The sequence below is a fragment of the Oncorhynchus keta genome, chromosome 14, assembly GCF_023373465.1.
Source record: "Oncorhynchus keta strain PuntledgeMale-10-30-2019 chromosome 14, Oket_V2, whole genome shotgun sequence".
Classification (NCBI taxonomy): Eukaryota; Metazoa; Chordata; class Actinopteri; order Salmoniformes; family Salmonidae; genus Oncorhynchus; species Oncorhynchus keta.
Window position 1 is genome coordinate 73,793,188 of NC_068434.1, and position 12,632 is coordinate 73,805,819.

Here is a 12,632-nt window from a genome sequence, read left to right on the forward strand (position 1 = left end):
TCCATACAAAAATAAGAAACTTTGTGATATAATTTCAAAAGCCAATGAGCTTGATAATGTGGACACATTAACAAAGTGTTGAGGGGAGTCTAGGCTTCCCTACATTGCCTAATTTTCTGAGCGCTCACATGAAATACACATGTGGATACAGGCTCCTAGGGTGTGGTATGGTGCAGGCCCCATACGCAAATATGTTGTTATTATATCATAATATACATTACACTGCTGAGCTGTGGGATCGTATGCATATTGATCAAAATGAATGGGTTGTGAGCACCAATGATGTCCATAAAATGTTTTTAAAATATTTATATATATTTTACTACAACGCGAACTGTCTCAGAACAATCCAGAAATTAAGGCCTTTGTGTGGCACCAACATTCAGCGCCAGAGGCTTAGCTTGCACTTGGTACATGCTGCACTCACCTTTCAAAGCCAACTTCCTGGCACCTGAAATAACCTTGTCCATGGCCCAGACATTCTGCTCCTCTTTAAGCAATAAATTAGAACGATCCTGGGGGTAAAGCACAGTTCAACTACATTATTTTCAGTCCAAGAGACAAAACAAACAAAGTCATAAAAGTCTCCACAACAACCTGGGAAGACTGTTGATAAAACCGTGCTCTCTTCCATTCCCACTGGACATCCAAGACTATCACTCATAGCGAGGAAGAATTGTTGACACTTATTGTCAAAGATAATAAACATTTAAGTCATTGTCTTGTACTCTTGAGGAATGAATACAGGGCATGTGAAGATACATGAACAGATTCAGACTGGAGATTCAGTTGGCTCACAATGGGAGGGCTGAAAATGCAGCTGTCAGATTATATTAAACACATTGTCAGTACCCCTTAATTTAAAGCCGCTTCCATACAATTCTCCTTTCAGTTACTTTACATTCTCATATGAAAAACAACCCTAGAATGAGGATTATGATTACATTTGCTACATATACAAATGAATAGTGATTATGGCAAGGCTTTAAAATCGACAGACCAGGGAATAACAATAAAATAAAACATATAGCTAGCGACAGGCAGAACCTACAAAAAGATGGCACATAGATGCCTGCCCCAGCACGAGACGTGACAGATGAATTCAGGCTTGTAACATCTTGATAATGAGTTTGCTCTAAACCAAGAAGCAGGCACTGGTGGCAAGGCTTCCTCTTTTGTTACATATTTGACAGACAGTTTGGTGTTATCACACACAGGAATCAGTTGTAAATCCTGAAGGGCAAAACAAGGGTTGGGCAAAACAAGGGTTGGCCAAAAGTTTCAGGTCTAATTTAATGCCAGATTCCCTTTTTGTGACAGTTGAGTCTGTTTCACACAGTGATTAAAGAAGTGCTCCCTGAATGATTTGTGTGCAGGGACCCACATGCACATGTTTTGTTGTTTATCAAAAACCTTTACTTTTTGTTATAGTGTCACAGACACAGACACACAGACACACACACAGACACACACACACAGCTGAAGAGTTTCTCAGTCTTTGATGCGAGGTATGTTGTATGCGTAGTGGACCAGAGGGAGCCCTCGGCTCTGGCAGAAGCAGGCTCGTCCACAGGCCTGCACCTGGTCTGAACTGTCGGATACAAACGAGTCCCCCTCGTCAGCGTACTCTGACTGGGCAGAGAGGGTGCCGCTGTCTGCCCAGTATCCCTCCGTACGCTGGCCCGCTGCCGCACCAGCCGAGAGGGTAGGGCAGCTGTGGGACTTCACCAAGTGTCTGCAGACTGATGTTGAGGAGGAAGAGGTCCTGGCGTGTAGAGCCACCTGGCAGCGCTCACACATGCCTGTTTCCCCACAGAGCTGGGAGTACACCCCACAGTCATAGCCCAGCCGTGTGGAGGAGTCTCCATCCCCATCCACAACCCCAGAGCCCCCTGCACACTGCCCAGCCTTCATCCCCCGGGCCACAGCTCCATGGCCCCGCAGCCGCAGCCAGTCCTCCCGGAAGGCGGGGCTGAAGAAAACGTAGAGCACGGGGTTAAGGCATGCCGGTAGAGGGAAGAAAATGAGCGTGACGGACTTGGCGATCTCAGGACCCCCTGCGGTGCCAGACCTGGCCAGTAGAGGGGCGAAGGAGAAAGCTGCCACAGGACAGAAGAAGATGCAGTTGGTAAATATGAGCCATGCCACATGGCGTACAGCCCCTGCCTGCTCCTGGTCTGCCAGCTCCACCCTGCCCAAGCCACAGTACAGCTGGGTGTACACTGCTGCTGTGAACAGGTAGGCCAGAGCGTTGAGCAGCACCAGGGCCACAGTGACCCCCAGCGCAGGGCCCTCACCGCCAGAGAAGGGTAAACAGAGAGGGGAGGCTGAAGGGTCGCTGGTACTGAAGAGGGGCAGGCAGGCTGCTGCAGCTGCCAGGAGTCCCAGGAGAGCAGCCGCCAGGGCGAAGCGTCGGTCCCCGACCCCTCTCTCGCTGCTCCTCCTGGGTGAGATGGCCTTCCCCAGGAGCCCCCTCACCGCCACGCTGCGCTCCACAGCCGCCAGGGGCAACAGCAGCACCGCCCACTCGGAGGAGAACACCGCCAGGGCCCCTGTCGCCCGGCAGCCCACCCCAGTCTCCCACCAGACCCCAAACTCAGCGAAGGAGCCCCAGGTGGCAGCATCCAGGACAGTGAGCACCCCCACATAGACCCCAGTGAGCAGGTTGGTGAGGGCCAGGAGGCCAACCAGCAGCCTGGCAGGGGAGAGGGCCAAGGCCCGGCGGGAGAAGGTGGCTGCCAGCACCAGAGTGTTGAAGATCAGGGCCACCAGGCAGATGAACCACACAGTCAGACGGATCATCCAGCTGCCCAGGAGGTGCTCACAGGGCTTGAAGGCTCCTGGAGGAGAGAGACAGAGTCAGACTTCAGTTAGTAGGAGATGTGACGATGTACACAATTCAATGCTGTAGATGACAATAAAGTGACTGTGGTTTACCTGGAGAGGGAGAGCAGTGCATTACCATCGATATCCTCTCCACATCTTCTCCACCTAGAACACAAAGATGATTTAGCTAATCAGTTTCAATAAACTTTTTATCTCTCCTCTGAATAATACTTGTTTATGTCAAGAGTAGTCTAATGACCAATCATGACTGACATAATTTACCTGTAACCTTCTTGATGTTCTCATCAGTAGAAGATGTTGAAGAATCACATCCCACAAATGCACAGCACTGGTAAGCATAGGGAACTGATACTGACCTGTAGACCACAATAGGACCATTATCATTCAAAGTGTTGCATGACCCCAACCTCACAGTTGGACTTAAGTTTAGTTACTGTAAGTGAATTGGGTTTGGCTCTACAGTGAGTTCACATCTAGTTCAGGACAGTGTGAGGTCATTTGGATGAATTACTGGGATTCTAACCTTAGTTTGGGGAGGCTATTTGCAGTAAATACATTTTTCATCTGCAGGTTTCCTGTGAGTTTCAGTTGGTTCAGGGAACTCAGTCCAGTTGTTGGAATGCTGGTCAGCGAGTTTAAGCTCAGGTCTCTAAAACAAACAGGACATATTAGCATACATACATTCCTGGAACACACTACTAGCATAGGTACACATTTGTTTAAACAGTAATGTATTTGTTATCATGACTTGCATGAGAACGGATTTAGTTTTTACCACAGTACAGTGTCCTACTCACAGGTTTGTTAGCACCGTCAAATAGAGGAAAGCATCTCTGTGGATGGTTTTCATTTCATTTCTACTCAGGTCCCTGCAGTAAAGAAAATTACTTAATGATGTGTTCAGAATGAGGGCAGCAAATTAAGCATGCTTTTTTAAATTAGCCTCTGGCATAAGCTAGTGAAAGCAGAACTGAGTTAATTTCCAATGAGATCTACTTAGGCCCTTCACCTTTAAGCCTCAAGTTACTATAGGCTGCAAGTGTGTGTGTGTGTGTGTGTGTGTGTGTGTGTGTGTGTGTGTGTGTGTGTGTGTGTGTGTGTGTGTGTGTGTACTCACAGCAAGCGCAGGGCAGACAGGCCCTGGAATGTGTCCCTGTCGATTTGCTGGATGTGGTTGTGCTGCAGGCTTCTATAATTAGGGCAGAACACATAATATACACTCAGGAAAAGGTAGAAGGTGGGGGTCATCTTGAGTGTAATGTTTAAAAATGTTTTTGTGCTCTTGCTCACATTCCCAACAATATATACAATACTCACATTTCCTGCAACTTTAGACAGCCCTGGAAGGAAGGCAGCTCCTCAATCTCATTGTAGGACAGGTCTCTGATGGGCAAAAGGATGAAATAATGTAATCTGGAATGTCACCAGCATTTATGTGAAACAGATTAATAAGGTAGGATAAGGGTGAGAGGTGAGGTTGGGGATACTTACAGAGTCCGCAGCACCTTGAGATCCTCACAGAGCTCAACCGGTATGGCAGCAATCTTTGTGCCTGTCAAAGTACTGAGAAAGAAACACGCTGATTTAATTACCACTGACAAACTGTCTCACTTAACCTCAAACAAGGCAGAAAAAAAAGCCAATCACTCAATCTGTCTGACACAAACACATTCATTCTAACATTGTTGGTCAGTGTCAGTTGTGTATGTTGACGTAAAGCATCTGCTGTATTGTGTACTCACAGACTCTCCAGGTTGTTAGTCCCAGTGAGACAGGGAAACTCCTGCATCATACTGGCTCCACGTAGCATCCTGAAACACATACCTCACAGGGTTAGAATACAATAGGTATGACACACCAGACACTAACCTTATGCTGAATAACTGTCCACTTGTAACATTAGATTATGGTATGAAATAAGCACCAGCATGATTCAGTGTACTGTATCACATGGTGATTAAATACACTTTTATTGCAAATCAGTTAATTCAGAGATTCTTACCACACTATGAATACAATGTTCAGAGTACCAGACTTGGTTTTCTAACAGATATGGACAGGGACTTACAGGGAGTGCAGGTCAGACAGGTTCTGGAAGGCGGAAGTTCCCACAAATGACAGGGGGTTGTCATACAGGTGGCTGGGGAGGATAAGAGAAGAGGACACTCTGACAATAAACGTATTTACTATGAGAGAATGGCACCATCTTCTGGACAAGTATCTTCTAGGCCCATGGTTAGTCACTATATTACCAGCGTGGTGCTGTCAGTCAGTCACTATATTACAAGCTTGGTGCTGTCAGTCAGTCACTATATTACAAGCTTGGTGCTGTCAGTCAGTCACTATATTACAAGCTTGGTGCTGTCAGTCAGTCACTATATTACCAGCTTGGTGCTGTCAGTCAGTCACTATATTACAAGCTTGGTGCTGTCAGTCAGTCACTATATTACAAGCTTGGTGCTGTCAGTCAGTCACTATATTACCAGTGTGGTGCTGTCAGTCAGTCACTAAATTACCACGTGATGCTGTCAGCCAGTCACTATATTACCAGCGTGATGCTGTCAGTTATTCACTAAATTACCACGTGATGATGTCAGTCAGGCACTATATTACCAGCTTGGTGCTATCAGTCAGTCACTATATTACCAGCCTGGTGCTGTCAGTCAGTCACTATATTACCAGTGTGGTGCTGTCAGTCAGTCACTAAATTACCACGTGATGCTGTCAGTCAGGCACTATATTACCAGCTTGGTGCTATCAGTCAGTCACTATATTACCAGCTTGGTTCTGTCAGTCAGTCACTATATTACCAGCTTGGTGCTGTCAGTCAGTCACTATATTACCAGTGTGGTGCTGTCAGTCAGTCACTAAATTACCACGTGATGCTGTCAGCCAGTCACTATATTACCAGCGTGATGCTGTCAGTTATTCACTAAATTACCATGTGATGATGTCAGTCAGGCACTATATTACCAGCTTGGTTCTGTCAGTCAGTCAGTCACTATATTACCAGCCTGGTGCTGTCAGTCAGTCACTATATTACCAGTGTGGTGCTGTCAGTCAGTCACTAAATTACCACGTGATGCTGTCAGTCAGGCACTATATTACCAGCTTGGTGCTATCAGTCAGTCAATATATTACCAGCTTGGTTCTGTCAGTCAGTCACTATATTACCAGCGTGGTGCTGTCAGTCAGTCACTATATTACCAGTGTGGTGCTGTCAGTCAGTCACTAAATTACCACGTGATGCTGTCAGCCAGTCACTATATTACCAGCGTGATGCTGTCAGTCAGTCACTATATTACCAGCGTGATGCTGTCAGTCAGTCACTATATTACCAGCGTGATGCTGTCAGTCAGTCACTATATTACCAGCGTGATGCTGTCAGTCAGTCACTATATTACCACGTGATGCTGTCAGTCAGGCACTATATTACCAGCTTGGTGCTATCAGTCAGTCACTATATTATCAGCTTGGTTCTGTCAGTCAGTCACTATATTACCAGCGTGGTGCTGTCAGTCAGTCAGTCAGTCACTATATTACCAGCGTGGTGCTGTCAGTCAGTCACTATATTACCAGCGTGATGCTCTCAGTCAGTCACTAAATTACCACGTGATGCTGTCAGTCAGGCACTATATTACCAGCTTGGTGCTATCAGTCAGTCACTATATTACCAGCGTGGTGCTGTCAGTCAGTCAGTCACTATATTACCAGCGTGGTGCTGTCAGTCCGTCACTATATTACCAGCGTGATGCTGTCAGTCAGTCACTATATTACCAGCGTGATGCTGTCAGTCAGTCACTATATTACCAGCGTGATGCTGTCAGTCAGTCACTATATTACCAGCGTGATGCTGTCAGTGAGTCACTATATTACCAGCGTGATGCTGTCAGTGAGTCACTATATTACCAGCGTGATGCTGTCAGTCAGTCACTATATTACCCGCTTGGTGCTGTCAGTCAGCCACTATATTACCAGCTTGGTGCTGTCAGTCAGTCACTATATTACCAGCGTGATGCTGTCTGTCAGTCACTATATTACCAGCGTGGTGCTGTCAGTCAGTCACTATATTACCAGCGTGATGCTGTCAGTCAGTCACTAAATTACCACGTGATGCTGTCAGTCAGGCACTATATTACCAGCTTGGTGCTATCAGTCAGTCACTATATTACCAGCGTGGTGCTGTCAGTCAGTCAGTCACTATATTACCAGCGTGGTGCTGTCAGTCCGTCACTATATTACCAGCGTGATGCTGTCAGTCAGTCACTATATTACCACGTGATGCTGTCAGTCAGGCACTATATTACCAGCGTGGTGCTGTCAGTCAGTCACTATATTACCAGCGTGATGCTGTCAGTCAGTCACTATATTACCAGCGTGATGCTGTCAGTCAGTCACTATATTACCAGCGTGATGCTGTCAGTCAGTCACTATATTACCAGCTTGGTGCTATCAGTCAGTCACTATATTATCAGCTTGGTTCTGTCAGTCAGTCACTATATTACCAGCGTGGTGCTGTCAGTCAGTCACTATATTACCGGTGTGGTGCTGTCAGTCAGTCACTAAATTACCACATGATGCTGTCAGTCAGTCACTAAATTACCACATGATGCTGTCAGTCAGTCACTATATTACCAGCGTGGTGCTGTCAGTCAGTCACTATATTACCAGCGTGATGCTGTCAGTCAGTCACTATATTACCAGCTTGGTGCTATCAGTCAGTCACTATATTATCAGCTTGGTTCTGTCAGTCAGTCACTATATTACCAGCGTGGTGCTGTCAGTCAGTCACTATATTACCGGTGTGGTGCTGTCAGTCAGTCACTAAATTACCACATGATGCTGTCAGTCAGTCACTAAATTACCACATGATGCTGTCAGTCAGTCACTATATTACCAGCGTGGTGCTGTCAGTCAGTCACTATATTACCAGCGTGACGCTGTCAGTCAGTCACTATATTATCAGCTTGGTTCTGTCAGTCAGTCACTATATTACCAGCTTGGTGCTGTCAGTCAGTCACTATATTACCAGCGTGATGCTGTCAGTCAGTCACTATATTACCAGTGTGGTGCTGTCAGTCACTATATTACCACGTGATGCTGTCAGTCAGGCACTATAATAACAGCTTGGTGCTATCAGTCAGTCACTATATTAACAGCGTGGTTCTGTCAGTCAGTCACTATATTACCAGCGTGGTGCTGTCAGTCAGTCAGTCACTACCAGCGTGATGCTGTCAGTCAGGCACTATATTACCAGCGTGCTGCTGTCAGTCAGTCACTCACTATATTACCAGCGTGGTGCTGTCAGTCATACACTATATTACCAGCTTGCTGCTGGTGTGTTTCCCAACTCCTGTCCTGGACTACCCCCAACAGTACACATATTTTGTAGCCCCGGACAAGGAGACCTGATACAACTGGTCAACTAATGATCAAGCACACAATGAGTTGAATCAGGTGAGTTTGTCTGGAGCTACAACCAAAATGTGTGCTGTTGGGGGTACTGGAGGACTGGAGTTGGGGAACACTGTGCTCGTACATGAATGTGTGAAGGCTTAAGGTTCTATTCTATAGTATTTGTTGACTGTCGGACTGGCTTTGAAGTATGGTCTTACATGGTGCGGAGCAAAGGGTTCTTGTGGAAGGCTCCCTCAGGTACGGCTGCTATGTCGTTGCTGTGAAATCCACTGGAGGAAAGTGAAAATATACACAGTGAAAATTATTCTAACCACAATCTTTGGGATGAAGGTGGAATATTAAATATGCAACAATACATTTGCAAGAGCTGAACGAGATACAAATTGTGATTAGGAAAACAGATGGGTCCCAAATTAAGTAAACTGTTATAGTTGCCAATATATAAATGACGACTAATTCTGTACACGTGTACTACAGCTTCCTGATTTCTGCACTTAATGTGGTTAATTCTAGTTTTCACCATTAGATGGCATCTATCAATCTAATGTGTGTCAATTATTTGACTGAAGGTCAAATAATTACTAATTGTAAATTAATCTATACTGCTGTCATATAAAACATGGTAAATTCCATATATGTTTAATATTGTTTTTCCATCAGAAATATGAAAGGACACCATCTGGAGAACAGTTTTGACTGTCCACATGAAACGTTGTGAAGTCATGATCTATTGTTCAAGATGTCCCAGTGACACTGAAAACAAAGACCAGGTAATATACCTAATGTGCCTGCGTCTTTATCTAGTAGACATGTCCCTTATATCCATCACAAGTTCAAGGGATCAAGAAACCATTGTACAGGAACATTAAGACAGCCTCTCTCTCTACTACAGAGCTGACAGACAGGAGAGGAGAGCAACAAAGGTAAGGAAAACAGATAGAAGAGTGTATTCTTGGGGGCACTAGTCAGACCCCATCATTAATCTCTCAGCTCCCCCTGCCAAGGTTCACAGTTCCACTGAGACACATCAACAGCTCACATTTCTACAAAAACACTGCAGCCTGCACGCAACAAGAAAATGATATCACCTCTAGGCCACATGCCGCTTACTGACTAAACAACCTAATCACTCAAAGTTGACGTTTCAGATTTTAAAAATCTCACTAAGGGAATCTGTGTACGCATGTGCATCCCTGTGTGTGTGTGTGTGTGTGTGTGTGTCTGTGTGTGTGTGTGTGTGTGCTTCCATTTGTGACTGTGTGTGTGTGCATGTGTTTGTCATGGGACAGTACTCACAGCTCCTTCAGTTTGGGCAGTGCCTGGATTGCTTCTGGGAAGGTCATCAGGTTGTTGAAGTTAAGATCCCTGAGGGGCCAAAAGGAGCAGGGAGTTTCATAATCATTACACCACACACCACAGCACACTCAATCATACTGTAACCATTCACTAGCAGTGCTGTGCAAACATACGGTCACCTTAACGATAGTAAAATATTGATCTTCCAGTTTCAGTTACTACACTATAAAACATTATCTTGAATGGATATCCAGTGTTCACGAATAGCCAAGTGTACTGTAGTTCCCATGACAGACTGGAGTGCTCACGTAGAAGGTAGGCTCCTATAGTAAGTAAGAACATTCTCTTTATGCTTTATCAGTGTCAACGTTGTGAGTGAGTTTGACACTGCAAAAATAATTGTAACAGCCATGGTACGTCTAATATGGCTGCTTTTAAAACATAGGTCAGAATGTCTCTGTCCCCTCCGGACTAAAGATGTTGTGTCACTGTTCAGGCTGGCGACGCAGGAGGAAGCGAACAATGGGAGGGTAGTGCAGATAGCCATCACGGACTCCGCTCCATTTATCCTGGAGCAATTACAGGAGGAAGTGGACACACTGACGTCCCGGCTGCTCTGGGTGTGTGGGTGGGTGTGTGTGTGTGTGTGTGGGGGGTGGCTCATACACACTGTTAATGAGTTTGTATTCAAATGCACTTACAGCGTCTCTAGGTTCTCTAGCCCCGTGAAGCAGCTCTCCCCAATCTCCTTAATTCTGTTATTATGCAGATGCCTGGAAGATAAAGGAGATATTTATATTCCATTCCCGGCTCCAAATAGACTTCACTGTTGCAGACGAGCCAAAACGGACATTGAACAACAGAAGGCACATGTATAGGATATCTAGTCTATGTGATTGAACATGCAGGGAGGAGTCTGTCTGGGTTTTTAAGCAGGATATAATATAGCTATTCTTAGTGACATACAACACACCTAAAACAAAATGCTCAATCTGCCACATGGCATCCCATCCTTTGTGGATGAACAACGCAGCACTTTTTACATCTCCCACACTCCCTGCCTGGTAGTCAGACCCAATTCAATCTATTCATCAGGTAAATGTCCTCTGCAGCTATCACCAGAGACCACAGTGATTGGTAAGTCAGGTATCATTGTGAGTGCTGGTGTGTCGAAGGCTGACGGATTCAAGGCATTTTCTTCCTGTTTATTCTTGCCAGCCACTAGAGACACAGCTCTGTCCTATTTCCCTCCAACTGGGCCCTGCAGACATAGCATTTTTATTGTGTGTGTGTGTGCGTGCACGCGTTTGTGTGCATGTGTGTGCGTGCACATGTGTGCATGGGTGCATTTGTGTTTGAAGTGATGGCTTCATACAGTATGTTAATATATTTAACTAAGAATTTAATTTGACTTGGAGAGGAATGGATTTGAACATCTGCAGTGTTTGAATGGTAGAGAAATGTAATCTGATGGTTTGTTCCTTTGACACTGTTTAAAAATAACTGTCTTTCATAATAAAAGTGGAGATTGTTCTATTACCCATGATTCCATGATTCTACAATTTCTTCTTCCAACAGATGTAAATCTCCACCAAAAATATCTCATATCTGTGCAACATCTGAATCTACAGTATACTATCAATGAGTTGAACCCCCCAAACTCTCCCATATGGGAAGGAGCACAGAACAGATCCAGAACAGGGTTTAAATACGATCTTGAGTTTACTGAGCTTGCCTGACACAATGGAACCAATAGAATAATCACAAGGAGTCCAAACCCTGCCCCTCTTGCACTCCAGAGAGACTAGAGCAAACGCTAAATGTATTTGAAAGATTCAAATAGTATTTGAACCCAGGTCTGGAATAGATAGATCTGCAGCACTCACAGCACCACCAGACTGGAGAGGTTGGCAAAGGCATTGTTGGGGATGTGGGTGATGCGGTTGAGTGCCAGGGTGAGAGCCTGCAGGTTAGCCTGGTGTCTCATGGGGCCCACTGGGACCTCAGTCAGGCTGTTGTCATCCAGCCAGAGGTGGCGGAGCTGCTGCAGGCCCTCAAAGCTATCCTCAGGCACCGTCGTGATGTGGTTGGCATCCAGACGTCTGCAGAGGGAGGGGGGAAGAGATTTTAGAAACCTTTATCTTACTAGTTATGTCACACCAATGTGTGAATCCTGTCATACATTCACCACCATGAACATTCTCATGTTGAGGACATCTCATATTGATACAGCACATAACAAGACAGAGAGAGAGACAGAGAGAGAATCAAGGGCCATGTAAGGAATGGTATTTATGAGGTATTTCTATTGCCTCAGTAGAAAAACATTACACTATGGTCTTCCATTTTTAACAGCTTTCCATTGCCCTTACTCTTATCAACTGCAAATATTTGAATGAGCCATTGGATAGCCTACTACATTATAACGTATGTATAGTAAGTATGGTGTTACTATAAAAATTTGAATTTTATTCTTCTAAATATTCAGCATTTATTTCTAACTATTTAGACTGTTCTGGTGAGAACTACAAACAAAATGTTTTAAATAGCTTTGTTCTACAATCAAGGTTTCTACTAGTTTTGTATTTGGCTGGTGCTGCACATTCTGTTCCTCATTCATGAAACCTGCTCCTTAATGCTGATATCACAACATTAACTCTCTAAGTTTCCCTCGCTCTCTTTCCACCTCCATATCTCTCTCTCCCTCTACATTCCCTACGAGTCTGTGTTGGAAGAAGAAAAGGCACGATGATTGACATCTAACTCTCAAAAGCATTATACAAACCCAGCTAGGCTCTGCCAAAACATATTACTTCAGCTACAGACCTTAACTCCTAAGAGAGAAAAGACTTGTGCAAAAAAAAGAGAAGGAAAAAAAAGAGGACTGAGGGAAAGGATCTGGAGAGGTGATAAATGGCAGAAAGCGGGATTTTCAGCATGTCCCGGACCAGGCTTCCAGCTGGAACTCATCCTACACTATTCACAGTCAGAGTCAAAAGAGGCACAGGGAAACAAAGATGGAGTAATGCTCAGTCATAGTCCCTCGGAGAGTGACATGCAGTAGTCACAGA

At 45.0% G+C, this 12,632-nt stretch overlaps 1 protein-coding gene across 1 annotated transcript in view; it reads right to left on the reverse strand.

Annotated features, from left to right (window-relative positions):
• Nucleotides 1-699: 699 nt before the first annotated feature.
• The window catches only part of LOC118394187 (leucine-rich repeat-containing G-protein coupled receptor 4), a 30,349-nt gene continuing 18,416 nt past the window's right edge, over nt 700-12,632 (reverse strand). Inside the window, exons 5-18 of the mRNA XM_052462529.1 lie at nt 11,448-11,663; nt 10,263-10,334; nt 9,562-9,630; nt 8,463-8,534; nt 4,916-4,987; nt 4,590-4,658; nt 4,339-4,410; nt 4,165-4,230; nt 3,965-4,036; nt 3,645-3,716; nt 3,371-3,496; nt 3,109-3,203; nt 2,938-2,991; nt 700-2,840 (exon numbers count right to left, since the gene is read on the reverse strand). Coding sequence (XP_052318489.1) covers nt 1,492-2,840; nt 2,938-2,991; nt 3,109-3,203; nt 3,371-3,496; nt 3,645-3,716; nt 3,965-4,036; nt 4,165-4,230; nt 4,339-4,410; nt 4,590-4,658; nt 4,916-4,987; nt 8,463-8,534; nt 9,562-9,630; nt 10,263-10,334; nt 11,448-11,663 — 2,476 coding nt within the window. The 3' untranslated portion in view covers nt 700-1,491. The remainder of the gene's footprint in view (nt 2,841-2,937; nt 2,992-3,108; nt 3,204-3,370; nt 3,497-3,644; nt 3,717-3,964; nt 4,037-4,164; nt 4,231-4,338; nt 4,411-4,589; nt 4,659-4,915; nt 4,988-8,462; nt 8,535-9,561; nt 9,631-10,262; nt 10,335-11,447; nt 11,664-12,632) is intronic.